Source organism: Glycine soja, chromosome 17 (genome assembly GCF_004193775.1).
Source record: "Glycine soja cultivar W05 chromosome 17, ASM419377v2, whole genome shotgun sequence".
Lineage (NCBI taxonomy): Eukaryota > Viridiplantae > Streptophyta > Magnoliopsida > Fabales > Fabaceae > Glycine > Glycine soja.
The window spans coordinates 36,278,021-36,296,647 of NC_041018.1; the positions used below are offsets into that span (position 1 = coordinate 36,278,021).

At 32.6% G+C, this 18,627-nt stretch overlaps 2 protein-coding genes, 1 long non-coding RNA gene and 1 pseudogene across 5 annotated transcripts; 3 read left to right on the forward strand and 1 right to left on the reverse strand.

Annotated features, from left to right (window-relative positions):
- The first annotated feature begins 3,213 nt into the window (after nucleotides 1–3,213).
- LOC114391799 lies at nucleotides 3,214–5,121 on the forward strand. The gene is made up of 3 exons (XR_003662176.1): nucleotides 3,214–3,463; nucleotides 3,678–3,765; nucleotides 4,145–5,121. It is a non-coding gene; the product is annotated as an uncharacterized LOC114391799 (long non-coding RNA).
- A 664-nt stretch (nucleotides 5,122–5,785) lies between these two features.
- On the reverse strand, nucleotides 5,786–9,378 carry LOC114391793 (rust resistance kinase Lr10-like). 3 transcript variants are annotated; one of them, XM_028352768.1, is made up of 5 exons: nucleotides 9,111–9,252; nucleotides 8,881–9,000; nucleotides 8,384–8,776; nucleotides 7,617–7,649; nucleotides 5,786–6,983 (listed from the first exon to the last, which is right to left on the reverse strand). In XM_028352768.1, the coding sequence occupies exons 2-5, from the start codon at nucleotides 8,909–8,911 to the stop codon at nucleotides 5,914–5,916; spliced, it is 1,527 nt and encodes a 508-aa protein (XP_028208569.1). In that variant the 5' UTR covers nucleotides 8,912–9,000; nucleotides 9,111–9,252; the 3' UTR covers nucleotides 5,786–5,913. The 3 variants fall into 3 exon arrangements, with proteins under 3 accessions (XP_028208569.1, XP_028208567.1, XP_028208568.1); XM_028352766.1 differs by having other exon boundaries at nucleotides 8,881–9,378; XM_028352767.1 differs by lacking the exon at nucleotides 7,617–7,649 and having other exon boundaries at nucleotides 8,881–9,378.
- Nucleotides 9,379–9,640: 262 nt separating this feature from the next.
- Nucleotides 9,641–11,744, forward strand: LOC114391794 (rust resistance kinase Lr10-like). The gene is made up of 2 exons (XM_028352769.1): nucleotides 9,641–10,434; nucleotides 10,523–11,744. The coding sequence occupies exons 1-2, from the start codon at nucleotides 9,702–9,704 to the stop codon at nucleotides 11,611–11,613; spliced, it is 1,824 nt and encodes a 607-aa protein (XP_028208570.1). The 5' UTR covers nucleotides 9,641–9,701; the 3' UTR covers nucleotides 11,614–11,744.
- Nucleotides 11,745–14,858: 3,114 nt separating this feature from the next.
- LOC114391713 lies at nucleotides 14,859–16,787 on the forward strand (annotated as a pseudogene).
- Nucleotides 16,788–18,627: the final 1,840 nt, after the last annotated feature.

Consider the following 18,627-nt stretch of genomic DNA (forward strand, 5'->3'; position numbering starts at 1 on the left):
ATAAAGATTCAATTATATTTTTTATCATTAAATTTTTTATTTTTGATGAATTTTACTCTTAACAAATTAATTTGACATATTTTACTTCTAATTTTTATGTTTATCAATGGATAAATGACAAGAAATAAAATTTATAAGTTTCTTAAATATTGAGGGTAAAATTTAGTCATCTATATTTGTTGGGGTAAAATTCACCAAAAATTAAAAAGGTTAAGGCAAAAAGTGCAATTAAGTGCGCCTTATATCAAATTGTGGTTTATTAATTTTATTCATCTATACAAATTAAAATCAAAACTAATTTTAATATATTTATATAAATTGTGGTTAATCAATGTTACTCTTTTATATATAAATGGCGTTTAATCACGATTACATGAAACACATTTTACGTCGAGGTAAACATTAGTTGTTTGAAAATCTTTGTAGTAAATGACACGGTGCATTCTTAAAATTCAAAGCAACTTCATAATATTAGCTATTTATAAATTGATATAAAAAAATATATTTTTACATCAGTTTTAACATCGATTCAAATTAGAATCAATCCTTGCAAACCCAAACTCCCCATGCCAACCTTGTTATCACCACCACAGACCCAAACCCTCGTCGCTACCTCCTTTCTTAACCTAAACCCCCACAAATACCTTGTCATCAATTTATGTCTATCTAAATTGGAATTATTTATGATTTGAGTTTGGTAAAATATATTACCATGTGCTATGTATTTGGAGTTTATTCATTTGCATGTTATTTATTGGTTCTGGAATAAAAATTTTGGTCATTTGAATGCTTTGATATTGTATTTTGTTATGATAGAATTTGGCGTGTTAATCAAACCACTCTATTTTATCAAAGGGATACTTGAGTTGTAAACATAAAAAATTGAACTGTCAAATTTCAATTTCAAACTATGTTTTCATGGCTATAAATGGATGACTAATGGTTTCGTGGCTATAAATGCAAAAACAAAAGTTGGAAAAGCCTTTTTAAGATCAATTTATGAGTTGTATACTTCATGGGGTGTTCATTTTGGTACACAGATCCACTAAAATATATTATGCTTATCATGTTCTATCACAAAATATGCATTGTACTCATTTCCTAAATTAGACACCAATCTGTGTTTTGAAATAAGCAATTGTATATGTGTATTTTTTTTACTACTTTGATATATTGATATGGATTTTCTGCTTTGGTTTCTTGGAGTAAAACTTGACTGCGTGTTTGGTGAGGACTTGGATTTGGATGAAATAACATTTCTATTAGAGGTATATATAATTCTGTGCAATTCCCATATTCTATGTAATCATTAAAAAATAGAACCAATTTGATTTAGAAACCGATCCCCATGTTTGGAATTCATTAAAAATGAATCGAATTCGTGTTATCTTGCTAATTTTCCTCTTTTACCCTTCAAATAATATGATTTCTCTATAATGAGAACAATGTTGTCAATTTAAATAGTTAAAACTTAAATCAAATCAAATTTGAGCAGATTTCTGCATGTACTCAACTAAAATCACAAAGATTTCAAAATCAAAGCAAATCCTTTTGAAAAAAGAATTTCATGTATAAATCATGAATTTTTAAATTTTGTGACTTCAAATGTAATGTTTGTGTTTGGCCTATTAGTCCCTCTTTTATGCTTTTCATGTTAATGTCCTGGCCATGTGATGTGTCCTATTTGACTCTATAGGATTCTAGTGTTGGAATTAGGACGGATTATATTTCTTTCAGCCTTCATTCCAGTGCACTCCCTCCTGAAAGGAAATGATGATTTGAGGAAAAAGATTGAGGTATCAATTCAGATTATTCTTGCTATTTTCCCCCATTGAATTATTTTTAACATAGATTTCTGTTTCTCTATAGTATGCACTAGGAAGGCTGCATTTACTGTCTGTTATAATTTCTACCAGCTTATAATTTTAAGACCTCTTTGAACCAAGTCCATAAAAAGTAAAAGAGAGGCTTCAACTTTCTGATTTAGCTTATCTTAAAACACAAAATGATCTTCTGGTAATGAGCTAGTAATATTTCCAATGTTAAGGCATATAGTGTCCAAATATTTGGTATCGTTTGTGAACTACATATTATTTATATTTTATTTTTTATTATTATCATTATGAAGGAGGTTTGAGACTTGGTGTGAATCGAGCTACTGCTCTTAGTCCACTTTTATTGTAGTGTTTTAGTAATATAAGCCTTCACTTCATTTGTTTTAATTTTAAACACCTGTGGTCTGATGTCAATTTTCGTTGCCTCATCTATCTTGAAAAGCATTGCTTTTTTCATATGCTTTATCTTTTTAACTTTTGTTAATTTTACTATCATATTTGAAGGATTTTTTAGAACTGCAGAAGATGAAAAGGGAAGGGAGTTAGTTGGTGAGGATTAGTTTTGGGTGGGAGAAACTCCGCTCTCTTTTTCCTGGGGAGGTCATTCTCGTAGATTTTGCCCTCATTCATTCTGAATTCTTATACCACACTGGTGCAGATTAACCATTAGGGATTCATTCAATAAAAAACTCATTCCGTTCTAGTTTCTGATCTAGTTTCTACCAGAGACAAAGAACAGAGATTTAGGCTTGATTGCATCGCATATCTGGGCAAATGGAAATTTTTTTAGATATCCAAACGCTTAATTTTAAGTCTGAACAAAATCATTAAATGTCTCCCAGAATTTTGGATTAGAGACACAATCCCATAATGATGGAGACAATCTAATAGTGTACATAAAATAACACCTAAGTAAGATAAACCCAAGCCCGAATACAGGGGGACATATGGACATTACTTCACATAATATCTCTTATCCTCGTTTTCGTGAAAGCATCTCTGCCATGCAAATTGCAGTTTATATATAGCTTTTTTAATTATTCTTTAAGTACCATGTCTTTTTCTTTTCGAATGTTTTTAGTTCTGGATTATCTCTGCCATGCAAATTGCACCTCTTGGTTACTTCAAACAGGTAGACATATTGCTTAAATTATTCTTTTCCACATTCTTCGTCTCAACTCGCTCATCTTAAATTTACTTCACTTGTAGGGGTATGAATTGTTGCACCAAATGGAGCCATATATTAACCAGGTTTGGAATCAGCTTTGTCTTTACACATTCATTTTTTGGTTTCTGGAAGTGCATGCCATTTATAAAAAACATTTATCAAGTGATACATTGAGGGTGATTAATCGGCAAACATTTATAAAAAGACATTTTTTGTGGTTATTTATCATGTGTAGGGGTCTAGTAGTCAACATCCTGGCCAGAGGAATAGCTCTGAGCTTGCTTCTGGACTTTTAAGTCGATGGCTGTCTTTTCATCATCATGGTGGAGTACATGATGAGAAATCTATTGCTCATCACACTGTGAACTTGCTTACATCAACAATTAAAGTAGATACTGACCAATCAGATTTGAGGTTTTGCTTCCGGTTCATTTCACCAACAAAGAACTATACTTTGCAGGTTATTTAATGTGTTTTATAGATTTTTTTTAATTCATACATGGATGGTGATTAAAGCTTTATAGTTTCATTCCTTAATTATGCTTCAAGAGTCTTATTGTATTTGGCATTAATTATTTCTTTTACTATATATTTTTTTTTTAATTGAAGTTTGCATGTAACATTTTCTTTGGGTAGTTGAAAATAATGGTAATTGACTAAGTTCAACATCACAGGCTTACAACCATTTGTGACCCTTTTTCATTGGGATCTTCCCCAAGCTTTGCAAGATGAATACGGTGGCTTCTTAAATCCACGCATTATGTGAGTTATACAAAATTTATTTTTCTATCTGAATTATAGCTAACATTTTAGACAAAGATTTTGGAATGGTATATAGCGAGCCCTGGTGCAGCGGTAAAGTTGTGCCTTGGTGACTTGTTGGTCATGGGTTCGAATCCGGAAACAGCCTCTTTGCTTATGCAAGGGTAAGGCTGCGTACAATATCCCTCCCCCATACCTTCGCATAGCGAAGAGCCTCTGGGCAATGGGGTACGAAGTTTTTATATACAAATTAATCACCACATGTGTTAAAAATGATAATTTTTTTTCATTTTCCTTATTTTTCGTATTAGATTTAAATGTAATTAAAAAAATTGACTCTTTTATACATTTAATGTCATAATCTATGATTAATTTTCAGAAATGATTTTCAAGACTACGCGGAACTTTGTTTTAAGGAATTTGGAGATAGGGTGAAGTATTGGGTTACTTTAAAGTTACTAAATTATGATTGTTGGTAGAAATAGTTAGTTTACAGCTTCCTGTACTAAGATTGAAGTTTAAATTAATCTTGAATTGTTGCTTAAAATTAATTTTATTCATTGATAGTTAGTTTACAGCTTCCTGCGCAAGGTCAGATCTTTTCATGAATCTTTTCTGCATTCTGCAGGTAATGACTTGCAGGCCAAGGTCAGATCTATAATTTTATTCATTAAAATTAATTGTTGCTTAAAATTAATTTTATTCATTAATTATGATGAGGACACATAATTAAATTGTTAGTGTTTATTACTATATTGTTGTTTTAGGAATACTAGATTATGTGAAGTTGGGGACCAAACCCCATAAATTTTGATATGAATCAATACTTTGTGAAAACTTTGCTTCTTACCACGTGATTGAATGTGATGCTGATACTCTGGAAACCAATTGTAAATTTGTGCATCTGTCTAAGGTTTAAAACTATTCCATGATTTCCATCCTCATGGGAATAAGTCTACTAATTTTTAATATTCAGTATGTTAAATAAAGTTTTTAATCCGTGCATGTGTGAATATGAACTTGAAATGGTTGTTTTTTTAATTCTTGGTATTAATGTAGATGTAAATGTGGCTGGTAGGTGAGAACTGAGATACAGGCAAATTTGGATATAGATGTAGATTTATAAATTGAGGAAAATTAATCTGTATTTACATTTTTCAGTTGTGGATGTTTTGGGGGAGGAGGTAATACTTTATTTACGACTTTTTTAAGCTGGACTACTTAGATAGATAGACTGCACATAACAAACATCCTTGTCTTTTAACTTAAATGTTTGAGAGGAAGCAAGTTTTTTGGATTGATTGGTGAGTATAATAAGCACTTACATCTTTCAAGCTCAGGATTATAAATTGTTCAATTGAGGACTCATCAATTAATGTATATATGTATATAGTTTGAAGGTACACCAACGAAAGGTGGTGTATATATATGTGTATATATATATATATATATGTATATTGTTATCTTTCATTGCATAAAATTTAATTAATTTCATATTCTCACGTGTTTATTGTAGGTATTTGAAGAACCTAACTTTCAATTTTGTAAATAAAAAAAAAAGTAGCTCGAACCAAAAAAAAAAAAATAAAAGCATTCTACGTTAGTTCTGAAACGACCGATGTAAAATGCTAATCATTATAAGACGGTCATGTGTCAAAGACAGTCTTAGAATGTAATGCATTCTACACCGGTTCTGAGACGGTCGATGTAGAATGCTAACCATTCTAAGACGGTTGTTCACGACCGTCGTAGAATAAGTTTTCCCTTTTTACGATGTTTCTTATGACGACGGTTGTAAACCAATATAGAATCTCACTTCTCCAGTTGTGAAATATAATCTTACTGTAAAATTTGTGAATATCACCATACATATTCAAGTAAAGTGAGTTCTACCATGATTCCATATTTGGAAACTTAGAAAAAAAATTGATAACTCATTTTTAAACATTTGAGATGTAAAATAATAGAAAATGATAAAATAAGTGAACTATTATGAATGGACAAGTGTTCAAAACAATAATGAGAAGCAAATAAATGTTTATCGTGTATTGTCAAAATAGTGTACTTTGCCAAGGGATTAATTTATATAGAATAATAAGAACTTATGAAATAACTCGATATTGTCTCATTAGACTTGATTTTTGAATCTTATGTGATCGTTTCACTTGGATACAGAGTTGGCTTTGGAGGTATTTCTAAGTTTTCAATGTCTCCTTCAAGCATTTCGACTACTTTGTTCATTGAGGGACGGTCATTTGGTTTCAATTGTATACACCAAAGTGCAACTATGATCATTTTCTTTATCATTTTCTTTTCCTCCTCTGTGACATCTTCCATTTCTATATCTTCCTCATCTCCAATATGATTATAAATCCAAAAGGGAAAGAAAAGTTGACTTGAACGCTCTGCATGGGGATTTAGATTTTTCCTCTTGCTTGCCATCTCCATCAAAAGCATTCCATAGCTATAAACATCAGCCTTATGGGATATTCCCCCAATATTATTATAAAACAATTCTGGAGCCATATATCCAATTGTTCCTCTTGCTGCTGTCCTTGGGACAATGCTATTATCTATTGGATATAATTTTGCCAATCCAAAGTCAGAGACCTTTGGGGTGAAGTTTTCATCTAGTAGAATGTTGTGGGGCTTGATATCAAAGTGCAAAATCTGCATCTCACACCCATAGTGGAGATAAGCAATTCCACGAGCCACTCCAATTGATATATTATATATTCTATCATAGCTTAAATGTATACTTTCATCTTTGGAAAAAAGAAATTTATCAAGAGATCCATTGGGCATGAATTCATAGACAAGAGCACGTTTTGACCCATGAACACAAAATCCAATTAGTTGTACTATATTTTGATGATATGTTCTTCCAATGGTTGCAACTTCACTAATAAAATCTTGGCCATTTCCTTCTGATTTACCTAACATCTTTATTGCCACACAAGACCCGCTACGCAATTTTCCCTTGAACACAGAGCCATATCCTCCTTCACCCAACTTGTCTTTAAAACCTCCCGCCATCTTCTTAACTTCCTTGTATGAATATCTAATAGGCATCAAGTTATTTTGTTCTAGATAATTTTCAATACTTTCAAACATTGACATATGTCTTTTTCTCCATTTACACGTCAAAATCACAATAAACAGTGGCACTGTCAACAAAATTTTCCATGCCCATAACATAATGAAAATTTGGAGAATAGCTGCAAGAAAATTGTACTTGCGTGAACAAAGATCATGGTAAAGAATCATTTGATTACACCGTTAATGTAAAATGGAATAAAGTATTTGTTAAATTAAAAGATCAATTTGACTTGAAAAAAAAAAACAATTTGGTTCATAAAATTTATACTATGCACATCCATTTAGATAGTTACAAAAACATAAAGCAGATTTAATTTCTAGTTTTTTTGCACATATTTAATTTCTATCTTAAACAAATATTAATCAATTTGGTTGTTGACGTTGCTATGTATAAGTAAATTTTTCCTTTAACATTAAAGTGCATTTAAGACCAAATTGGCTACTGGTTGTCAAAATTAAAAACTAAATTTACTTTTTTTTTACAAAGGAATCAAAATAAATAATTATGCCAATTTTAGGGACTAATTTATTGTTTTATGTTTATTAAAGATTATATATATATATATATATATATATATATATATATATATATATATATATATATATATATATATTAAATACATTTCCACATACATATATGTATATTTAAGGTGGAGGATATTATTGAATAAGGTCGTGTGATAAAGCATCAAAACTAATTCTTTTCATTATGTACATAATTAAAGCAAAGGTATAGATGATAAAATGCTTACCTTCTGGTCTAGCCAGTATATCACCTATATCACCTAAAAATAAAGGAAAATATCAATTTTAGAATCCTGTTGATCTCAACAACTAGACAAAGATGACCATACGCATAATTTCATAAAGGTTATAGCCATTGACAAGTTTAACAGCCTTTTCTTATTTAAAAATAATAATTTTTTTTCCTTTTAAAAAGGACAAAATAGTAAATGTTTTATTTAATGCACGAATTCTTATAAATATTGTTGAAATAGTTTTTTTGGTAGGTAATACATAGGTAAAGTATAAAAATAATAAAGCAAATGAGTACAGTAATAATGGGCATGTTAAAGGGGCAAATATTTTAAAGATAAATTATGTTTGTTTTGTTTGTAGTTTTTAATACATTTTAGATCATATTTTTTTCACTATTTAAAAGTATCTTAAAAATTAAAATAAAACAAACATATATTATAAGGATTATTTTATTTTTTTTAAATACAAAAAATAAAAATACACCAAATTATATTTTAAATTTTGCAAGTGATGATCACAAGAAATTCATAATACAGTAGAAGTTGCTAATTCGTTTACCACATATAATGTACGAGTGTATGCAATTAAAAGAGGTCGGCCAAAAGTTTAGATTATTAAAGCTAAACCTTTAGGTCCATAAAAAATATTATTTACCATTAATTCTCATAAAACAAAAAGGTCACGTATATTAAAAAAAAAAATCATATTAACACAGAGCACTATGAATAAAAAAGTCTTTTTTATGTTAAGTTTCACTCACTCCATAATGAATCCCCGTTCCAATAATCAAGCTCCTGGCTGACAGAGTCGAAATAGCAGTAGCCGCAGCCGTGTTTACTTGGACAGTGCTGGTCACATATGAGGCGCATCCATGAAATCTCAAATCCATAGACTAGCCCCGTGTGCATGGCAGCGTAGGAATAATTGTTTATATTCAAACCCCACCAAGATGTCAGAGCAACCAGCTTTACGTGACAACCAACTTGGAAGTCCTCTGCTTGTAAGTCACCAGCAATAGCGTATATGTACTTGTCTTTGGAGTCCCAGTTGACGTATGATGCAGTATCCACATAGTTACCATTCTGAGTCACTGGATTGCTACAATTCATATACACTATATGCTGGAAAGCAAGCCTGTCCCATTTACTACGACCTAAGTATTGAAAGAATTGAGAATGAAAAAGTCGTGGATTTCATCATAAATGAAAAGTAACAACTAATCTTTACCGATAAAAAAATAAAAAAAATTACGACGACCTGAATATTCACCAGCTTGGTATGGATCCATGTTGTATCTATAATTGTAAGTATCAGTGAAATTGGAGCGAGACAAGAAATAGCGAGGAAGGGAGGAGCAATTTGTTTGTTGATCGACTCCTGGATCAACCACTCGGATAGTGAAATTATTGTAGTTGATTGCCTGCACATGATATTTTCCAGAGTACAAATGTAACACAGTAACATTGTTTTCACAAGCTAGCTCATACCTATTGTCGCCGCAGCTTTTAGGTTGGCCTTTTAATCGAAATGGGTAAGTTATGTTGGTGATTTTGCCGCAGGAAGAAAGGGGGCAACCATGATCTTGCTTCTTGGTAGCACAAATTTGCTGGACTAGAAGCAGTAGCAGGATCACCAATAACGCTCTCTCTCTCCACATGACGCCCAAACTGTTTGAAGTGCATACAAAATCAAAGTTAGATATTTAAATTTAGAACACAGACTTGAAATATATATATAAGGGACACATTTTTTCCTTTTACAAAATTCTGTGGTAATACTGATAGCCAAGTATGTGTTTGTATATGTTTTCCAAGTCACATCTACCCAAAAATCACCTCCAATTTACTAGTTGTTGACTTGCTTCTAGAATGACCTAAGTCATGTCCTAACCGCGTCGAGGATCCAAACATGTGTTGACTTGGACTGAGAAACCGCGTTTTCCCATTTTCTATCTGGTTTCTGCAACTGATTATTCAATACAAAATAAAAAACATAAAATCTGTTCAAACATAAATAATGTTAAATATTCACTGTGTTTCTATCTGGCACGAAAAGAAAACAAAGGACACGTTACTGAGATGACAGAGCCTCCTAGTGTGCTGCCCCTCCAAATAATGTTAATCCTTCTCCTTATCAAAAGTGGCAGCAGCAACAATGAGTGTGGGGAATGGTCTTGCGGCTCTGGCCAACCACCTATCAGATTTCCCTTCAAACTCATCAAGGGAATTAAAGATGAATGTGGTTATCCGGGGTTTTGTCTATATTGTACTAAAAAAAATGAGACTATGCTTGCTCTCTCCTCCGTAAAACTCCAAGTCAGTTACATAAACTACGAAAATCATGAAATTGGGTTGAAAGACCCGGAAAATTGCCTTCCGCACAAGTTTCTGCAAATCAACGATTCTCTTATTCATCCTTACAAATTTGACGATGAAGCTAAAACAAGTAAGTTGAGCTTCTTCAACTGTTCTTCAGTTGAGCATCAACACCTGAGAAACTACGAGCAGTCACTGTCAGACTCACAAGACATGATCTCCTGTCCGATTTATGTTTCTGATCTTGATGACAGTGTGCTCAGTTTGGACCTAACATCCTGTACCAAAATGTTCGATATCGTTACGCCAGTTTCGGCATACGGGATGCAGCGAAATTCGTTGGATTTAAGATGGTCCGAAGCAAATTGTAGTCAGTGCAAAGCAAAAGGCAAGAAATGTAAATGGAAGAACAACAGAGGTGACATCGAATGTTTCGACTGCAAGGACAAGCGAAAAACTATTCATGTTCCCAAATCTTTTATTTACTCTGCACCAGGTTAGATCAAACTCCTTCACACAACTTCACTTAGTCTTTTTGCCTCTTTTTTCTTTTTTAATAAAGTCTCCTACTGTTGTTATTGCAGGTTCGATTCTTTTGGGGTTCGCGGTTATTGTCGTTTTTAAGATCATATACCATTTTAGACAGAAACAAGAGGACCAAGCAAGGGTGGAGAAGTTCTTAGAGGAATACAGGGCAGAAAAGCCTGCAAGATTTACTTATGCTGATGTGAAAAGAATCACTGGTGGTTTTAAAGAGAAGCTAGGGGAAGGAGCTCATGGGGCTGTATTCAGAGGAAAACTTTCAAATGAGATTCTGGTGGCTGTGAAAATCCTCAATAATACAGAGGGAGAAGGGAAAGAGTTCATCAATGAAGTGGAAATTATGGGCAAAATCCACCACATCAATGTGGTTCGTTTGCTTGGCTATTGTGCTGAAGGAATCCATCGTGCTCTGGTCTACAATTTCTTTCCAAATGGTTCACTTCAAAGCTTCATATTTCCACCAGATGACAAGCAGAATTTCCTTGGCTGGGAGAAGCTGCAGAACATTGCTCTTGGTATAGCTAAAGGGATTGGGTATCTTCACCAAGGTTGTAACCATCCCATTATTCACTTTGACATCAATCCTCACAATGTGTTACTTGATGACAACTTCACTCCAAAAATTTCTGATTTTGGCTTAGCAAAATTGTGTTCCAAGAATCCTAGTTTGGTGTCCATGACAGCTGCTAGGGGAACCTTGGGATACATTGCACCTGAAGTTTTCTCCAGAAACTTTGGGAATGTGTCTTATAAATCTGATATTTATAGTTACGGAATGTTGTTGTTAGAAATGGTTGGAGGAAGGAAGAATGTAGACACGTCTTCTGCAGAAGATTTCCATGTGTTGTACCCAGATTGGATGCATGACCTAGTTCATGGAGATGTACATATCCATGTTGAGGATGAAGGTGATGTTAAAATTGCAAGAAAACTAGCAATTGTTGGACTTTGGTGCATTCAGTGGCAGCCATTGAACCGGCCATCCATAAAATCTGTCATACAAATGTTGGAAAGTAAAGAGGAAGACCTATTAACTGTTCCTCCTAATCCATTTCACTCATCTACTTCCACCATTCCTAGTGGATTCACTTCGGCAAGACTACCTTTGGAATTGGAAGTAATTCAAGAATGAGAAATTAACTTATTGATTTATTTACAACGGGAGATGATTAGTGTTTACACATATTTTGTTTTCTCCTCAAGGAAAAATTGTTGTGTTTGAATCAAATGTATGAAAATAAAGTAAATTATTATTATAATTAATCAATTATTCTTTTATACATACATATATATATATATATATATATATATATATATATATATATATATATAATTGAGTATATAAATGATGTTTAATATTTGGATATGTTTGGTGAAAAATGATTATGAAATAAGAGTTTAATGGTGTCAATAAATCGAAAACTACTATTGGTAAGATTTAAAAAAAAAAAAAAACCCCACTGAAGTTCAATTAAATGTAGTGAACAATTATTTTTAACATTGAACATTTACATCTTCAAAAAATGAATTACTCATTATTTTATTATTCATATAGTTGTGTAGTTTGTATTAAATTCGTCTTCTATCTGGGTGGTAATTACAGAACCTCAATTTTATTTCCTATTTTTCCATTTACTTAATTTTCATTTGTGCTTTCAGCATGTCTGTAAATAAAATTGAGTTATAAAAAACCAAGATATGAAAATGTTTAAATCAAACAATACACAAGAGTTTACCAAATTTATTCTTAACAAGGGCTAGACTTTTTAATCAAATTTGTTTCTTTCCTAAACAAATTCTGAAGGATATTAATATTAAAAACTCATAATCATGCATTAATATTTATAAAATAAAATAAAAATTAAATTAATGCGGATATTTTAAATTCACAAGAAAATTACTTGCGAATTTAAAATCTATAGGAAAATTATATGGGATTTATAATCTGCTGGAAAATTACTTGTGGATTTTAGATTCACCTGAAAATTACATGCAGAACTATTTGAGGATTTGAAACCTGCAGGAAACCTAGCTAGTTGAGAATTTTTGAAATAAAATTTCTACAAAGAAAAATGCTTGAGGATATTTTCGTGTGAAAATCTACTGAAAATTTCCTAAACTTCGACTTTTCTACAAAGCAATTTGCTGCAAATGGCAGGAAATTGATTATTGATGTCCGTATTACTTGGAAACCAAAATTTGTAAGAAAATTCGCACATAAGAAAGAAAATTATACCACTCCTCTTAGTCAATATTATGTTATTTGAAGAGTACTACACCAACTCATGCATGACTTATATACCTTTTTGATAAAAATACATGCATGACTTATGCATGGAATATATGTAGATAATTTGATACAAAAATAAATAACTGAAAAATAGAAATAATAAATAGTTAAATTAATACACAAAAAATTGGCTATATATGACCTGTTCAATTTCAATTAACACTAACAAGGATCAGGTCCACGAACATTGTCTTCCCCAAAATAATAATGCATGACAGTGAGAGTGACACTTAGATTGGACATATATACAAGACAACCTTGTCATATTCTTTGAAATTTAAACCTGTATTAATCTTCACGGCATAGACTTTAATTAGTGAGCGGAACTGCTTCTATTTTACATTGTCCTTTAGCAAAGACTAATGAATAGTACCTGTGATAATAACTAAAGTTTGTTTCAAGATACGTGCAAGATTTTTGCATGAAATATATGAAGATAATTAATAACAAAAATAAATAACAGAAGAAAAATTGAAATAATAAATCCATAAAAAAAGCTCATTGGTAAGTTAAGTCACTATAATTTGCTGAGGATCTCAAAGTTCATTTGATACAACTCTGTGTATGTTAACGTAACCATCTTTTCCTCTCCCGTGCCCATGTAACACAAAGAAATTAAAATAAGAGATATAAATTTAATCAGGTGGGAAAGAAAGAAGAGAAAGAGAGAGAAATTGGATTCAAATTTTCCAACTAACAAAAATCTAATAATATTAATAATTAATATTTATGGATAAAAAAATCAAAATATTTTTCACACTGGTAATAAATTTTCACCTTATACATGCAATCCAACAATATTAATTATGTTCTGACTGATCGATAAAAAAATCCAATAATATTAAAGTTGGAATAATTATTATTTTCAATTTTGTAAATACTAATTATATGAATTACACAATGACTTTGACTAGTCAAAGTCGCTGCATATCATGTGATTATATAAGGCAACCCTGTCAAAATCATTAGAATGTATTGCTTGAATAAAACTTACTATATATCAACACGGATATTAATGGAAGACTTCTCTTTTCCACAAGTCTAGATGTGTGGTGGACTTTTGACGAGTACATTCTATGAACCAACCAGTAATTATCTAAATTGCTACGTTTGCGAAATAAACAATAGAAAAAGCTGAACTCGAAGACTAACAAATAGACTTGTGATCAATAATTAAATTTCTATAATATATATATATATAAAGATTTAATTATATTTTTTATTATTAAATTTTCTATTTTTGATGAATTTTACTCTTAACAAATTAATTTGACATATTTTACTTCTAATTTTTATGTTTATCAATGGATAAATGACAAGAAGTAAAATTTATAAGTTTCTTAAAAATTAAGGGTAAAATATAATAATTTTAATTTGTTAGGGTAAAATTCACCAAAAATTAAAAAGGTTAAGGCAAAAAGTGCAATTAAGCACGCCTTATATCAAATTGTGGTTTATTAATTTTATTCATTTATATAAATTAAAATCAAAACTAATTTTAACATATATTTATATAAATTGTGGTTAATCAATGTTACTCATTTATATGTAAATTAATTTTTCCATAAAAATGTGGACATTAAAATTTTTAAATGGAAAATAATACATGTGTTTTAATTTTTTAAAATATTGTTAAAATATTAAAGATTTTAATAAAAACTATATATTTACTATTATTATTATTATTGTTATTGTTATTATTATTATTATCTATCAAATGGCGTTTAATCACGATTACATGAAACACATTTTATGTCGATGTAAACATTAGTTGTTTGAAAATTTGTGGTAAATGGTGTTGTGCATTCTTAAAATTCAATGCAACTTCATAACATTAGCTATTTATAAATCAATATAAAAAATATCTTTTTATATCAGTTGTAACATCTGTTCAAATCAGAATCAATGTCGAATCATTTTTCGTATTATTAATTTGAACTCCTTTTTGCTCTAGCCTCACAAAATCTCAAAATCTCTAGTTTCTCTCTCAACTTTGTTGTCAATGACCTCATTGTCACCATGAACCCAAACCTACCAACCACATCACTGCCACCACGACCCCACCCCGCCACCGCGTTGCTACCATCATGCACCCAAACCCCTATCACTACCACCCTTACAAACCCAAACTCCCTATGACAACCTTGTTGTCACCACCACAGATCCAAACCATCGTCGCTACCTCCTTTATTAACCTGAACCCCCACAAAGACCTCGTCGCCACCATGATACCAAATCCCCTACCACGACCTTGTCACCCTTACCAATCCAAACCCATGACTATTGTTGTTAGGGATTTATCGTGTGCTCAGGTGAATAGGAGCTACTACATAACGAGCACACTTGGTATTATTTCTCATTCTAAAACTCTTATTAGTGCGCGTCCAACCATAAGTGAAAAATTGTTTTATTAATGAGTTATATTCAACGTTCGAGTGTTGCTAATTAACTAGCTTTCACCTATTATGAAAACCAGTATATATAAACTGAGTTGTTTTATTCACATCCAATGGACTTAATCACTTACACGTTTTAATTTTATACAATATATAAGTGACATCCAACAAGTGTTGAAAGCCTGTGTTAGCTACAATAGGAAGTGCACGAACTCTACAATAGTAAGTTGAGCTTCTACAACTGTTCTTCAGTTGAGCATCAATACCTGAGAAACTCTGAACAGTCACTGTCAGACTCACAAGATATGATCTCCTGTCCAATTTATGTTTCTGATCTTGACGACAGTGTGCTCAGATTGGACCTAACATCTTGTACCAAAATGTTTGACATCGTTACACCAGTTTTGGTTTACGGGATGCAGCGAAATTCGTTGGATTTGAGATGGTTGGAAGCAAATTCTAGTAAGTGCAAAGCAAAAGGAAAGAAATGTAAATGGAAGAACAACAAAGGTGACATTGAATGTTTCGACTGCAAGGACAAACAAAAAACTATTCGTGTTCCCAAATCTTTTTATTTACTCTACTACATGTTAGATCAAACTCCTTCACACAACTTCACTTAGTCTTTTTGCCTTTTTTTTTCTTTTTTAATCAAGTCTCCTATTGTTATTGTAGGTTCGATTCTTTTGGGGTTCGTAGTTATTGCCATTTTTAAGATCATATACAATTTTAGACAGAAAGAAGAGGACCAAGCAAGGGTGAAGAAGTTCTTAGAGGAATACAGGGCAAAAAAGCCTACAAGATTTACTAATGCTGATGTGAAAAGAATCACAGGTGGTTTTAAAGAGAAGTTAGGGGAAGGAGCTCATGGGGTTGTATTAAGAGGAAAATTTTCAATTGAGATTCTGGTGGTTGTGAAGATCCTCAATAATACAGAGGGAAGAAGGGAAAGAGTTCATCAATGAATTGGAAATTATGGGCAAAATCCACCACATCAATGTGGTTCGTTTGCTTGGCTATTGTGCTAAAGGAATCCATCGTGCTCTGGTCTACAATTTCTTTCCAAATGGTTCGCTACAAAGCATCATATTTCCACCAGATGATAAGTAGGATTTCCTTGGCTGGGAGAAGCTGCAGAACATTGCTCTTGGTATAGCTAAAGGGATTGAGTATCTTCACCAAGGTTGTAACCATCCCATTATTCACTTTGACATCAATCCTCACAATGTGTTACTTGATGACAACTTCACTCCAAAAATTTCTGATTTTGGCTTAGCAAAATTGTGTTCCAAGAATCCTAGTTTGGTGTCCATGACAGCTGCTAGGGGAACCTTGGGATACATTGCACCTGAAGTTTTCTCCAGAAACTTTGGGAATGTGTCTTATAAGTCTGATATTTATAGTTACGGAATGTTGTTGTTAGAAATGGTTGGAGGAAGGAAGAATGTAGACACGTCTTCTGCAGAAGATTTCCATGTGTTGTACCCAGATTGGATGCATGACCTAGTTCATGGAGATGTACATATCCATGTTGAGGATGAAGGTGATGTTAAAATTGCAAGAAAACTAGCAATTGTTGGACTTTGGTGCATTCAGTGGCAGCCATTGAGTAAGGCTTGAGTAAGGCTACATCCACGGGAGGGAAAAACAGAAAGCTTTTATTATGGTTGCATTATAAAAGTGGAAGCTTATCCTCTATGTAAAATACAGGGCATCCTTGCCTTATATAAACAGAGGACAAAACAGAAAAATAACAAAATAAACTTCCATATGGATTTTGGTCACAGCCCAGCAATTCATCACCTTGAACCAACATCCATATAAAACACAAGCTACACCCTCCAAACACACATGATTTTAACCCCAACAATCTACATTGAGCAAGCTTAAGCAGTGATCAAACTTGCTCTTTGGAACTGGCTTTGTGAACATATCAGCAGGATTGTGCAGAGTGCTAATCTTATGAACTTTGATTCTTCTCTCTGACCTAATGAAGTGATATCTAACATCTATATGCTTGGTTCTATCATGATGAACCTGATCCTTGGCCAAGCATATAGCACTAAGGCTATCACAATAGATGTTAGCATATTCTTGATTAATTCCGAGATCATTTATCAAACCTCTCAGCCAAATTCCTTCCTTTGCAGCTTCAGTAAAAGCCATATATTCATCCTCAGTAGTTGAGAGGGAAACAGAAGGTTGAAGTGTTGCCTTCCAACTCACCAAGCAGCCACCAAGGGTGTAAGCATACCCTGTTAATGACCTTTTCTTGACAAGATCAGCAGCAAAATCTGCATCAGAATAGCCAGTGAGGCAGCAATCTGGGTGAGATCCATAGATCAAACCTACATCTGAAGTCCCTTTAAGATATCTAAAAATTTTCTTCACAGCCTTCCAATGTTCCTTCTGAGGTTGGTTTAAGAACCTATTAACCATGCTAACAACATAAGCAAGGTCAGGTCTGGTGCAGACCATGGCATACATGAGACTGCCAATAGCACTTGAGTATGGAACCTTTGACATATAGTCCTGATCAGCCTGAGCTTGAACCTTTATCATAGCTAACAACTTCTCTTTTTCTGAAAAGGGAGTACTAATAGGTTTAGAATCAGTCATTCCAAACCTCACAAGTATCTTCTAAATGTAATCCTTTTGAGACAAAAATAGCCTTTTCTGAGTTTTGTCCCTATAGATCTCCATTCCTAAGATTTTCTTTGCAGCCCCTAGATCTTTCATATCAAATTCACCACTCAGGAGGATCTTTAGATTTTGTATATCACACATGCTTTTTGCTGCAATAAGCATGTCATCTACATAGAGTAGAAGATAGATCATTGATCCATCCTCCACCTTGTTGTGATAAACACAGAAATCATAGAGACTTCTCTTGAATCCTTGGCTGGTGATAAAGTTGTCAAACCTCATGTACCATTGCCTTGGAGATTGTTTCAAACCATACAAGGACCTCTGCAATTGACAAACATACCTTTCTTTTCCTTGAACTTCAAATCCTTCAGGCTATTTCATTAGAATATTTTCTTCCAATCTTCCATGGAGAAAAACAGTCTTGACATCAAGTTGTTCAAGTTCCAGATCTTGGTTTGCCACAATAGCAAGCAAAACCCTGATAGATGTATGTCTGACCACAGGTGAAAAGATTTCGTTGAAATCTACTCCTTCTTTCTGGCTGAATCCCTTGGCAACTAACCTAGCCTTGTATCTTATCCCTTCCTTTTCTGAAAGACCAGGTTTCCTCTTGAATATCCACTTGCAACCTACCACATGTCTTCCTTTAGGTAGTTCAACAAGTTTCCAGGTTTGATTATTATATAAAGATTCCATTTCCTCTTTCATAGCTAACAACCAATTTTCAGCTTCAGGATGATTGATATCTTCTTGGTAAGTGTCTGGTTCATTTGAATCTATTTATTCAGCTGCATGTAATGCATAGGTAGCC

What these genes read in the sequence shown, in the direction of transcription:
- LOC114391794 (XM_028352769.1), top strand. Translation starts at nt 9,702, where the DNA reads ATGACAGAGCCTCCTAGTGTGCTGCCCCTCCAAATAATGTTAATCCTT. An exon ending in TTTTATTTACTCTGCACCAG is followed by an intron (nt 10,435 to 10,522) that starts GTTAGATCAAAC and finishes TTGTTATTGCAG; the next exon opens with GTTCGATTCTTTTGGGGTTC.
- LOC114391793 (XM_028352766.1), bottom strand. Translation starts at nt 9,280, where the DNA reads ATGTGGAGAGAGAGAGCGTTATTGGTGATCCTGCTACTGCTTCTAGTC. An exon ending in CCAAGCTGGTGAATATTCAG is followed by an intron (nt 8,777 to 8,880) that starts GTCGTCGTAATT and finishes TTCAATACTTAG; the next exon opens with GTCGTAGTAAATGGGACAGG. An exon ending in TATACTGGCTAGACCAGAAG is followed by an intron (nt 6,984 to 7,616) that starts GTAAGCATTTTA and finishes ATTTTCTTGCAG; the next exon opens with CTATTCTCCAAATTTTCATT.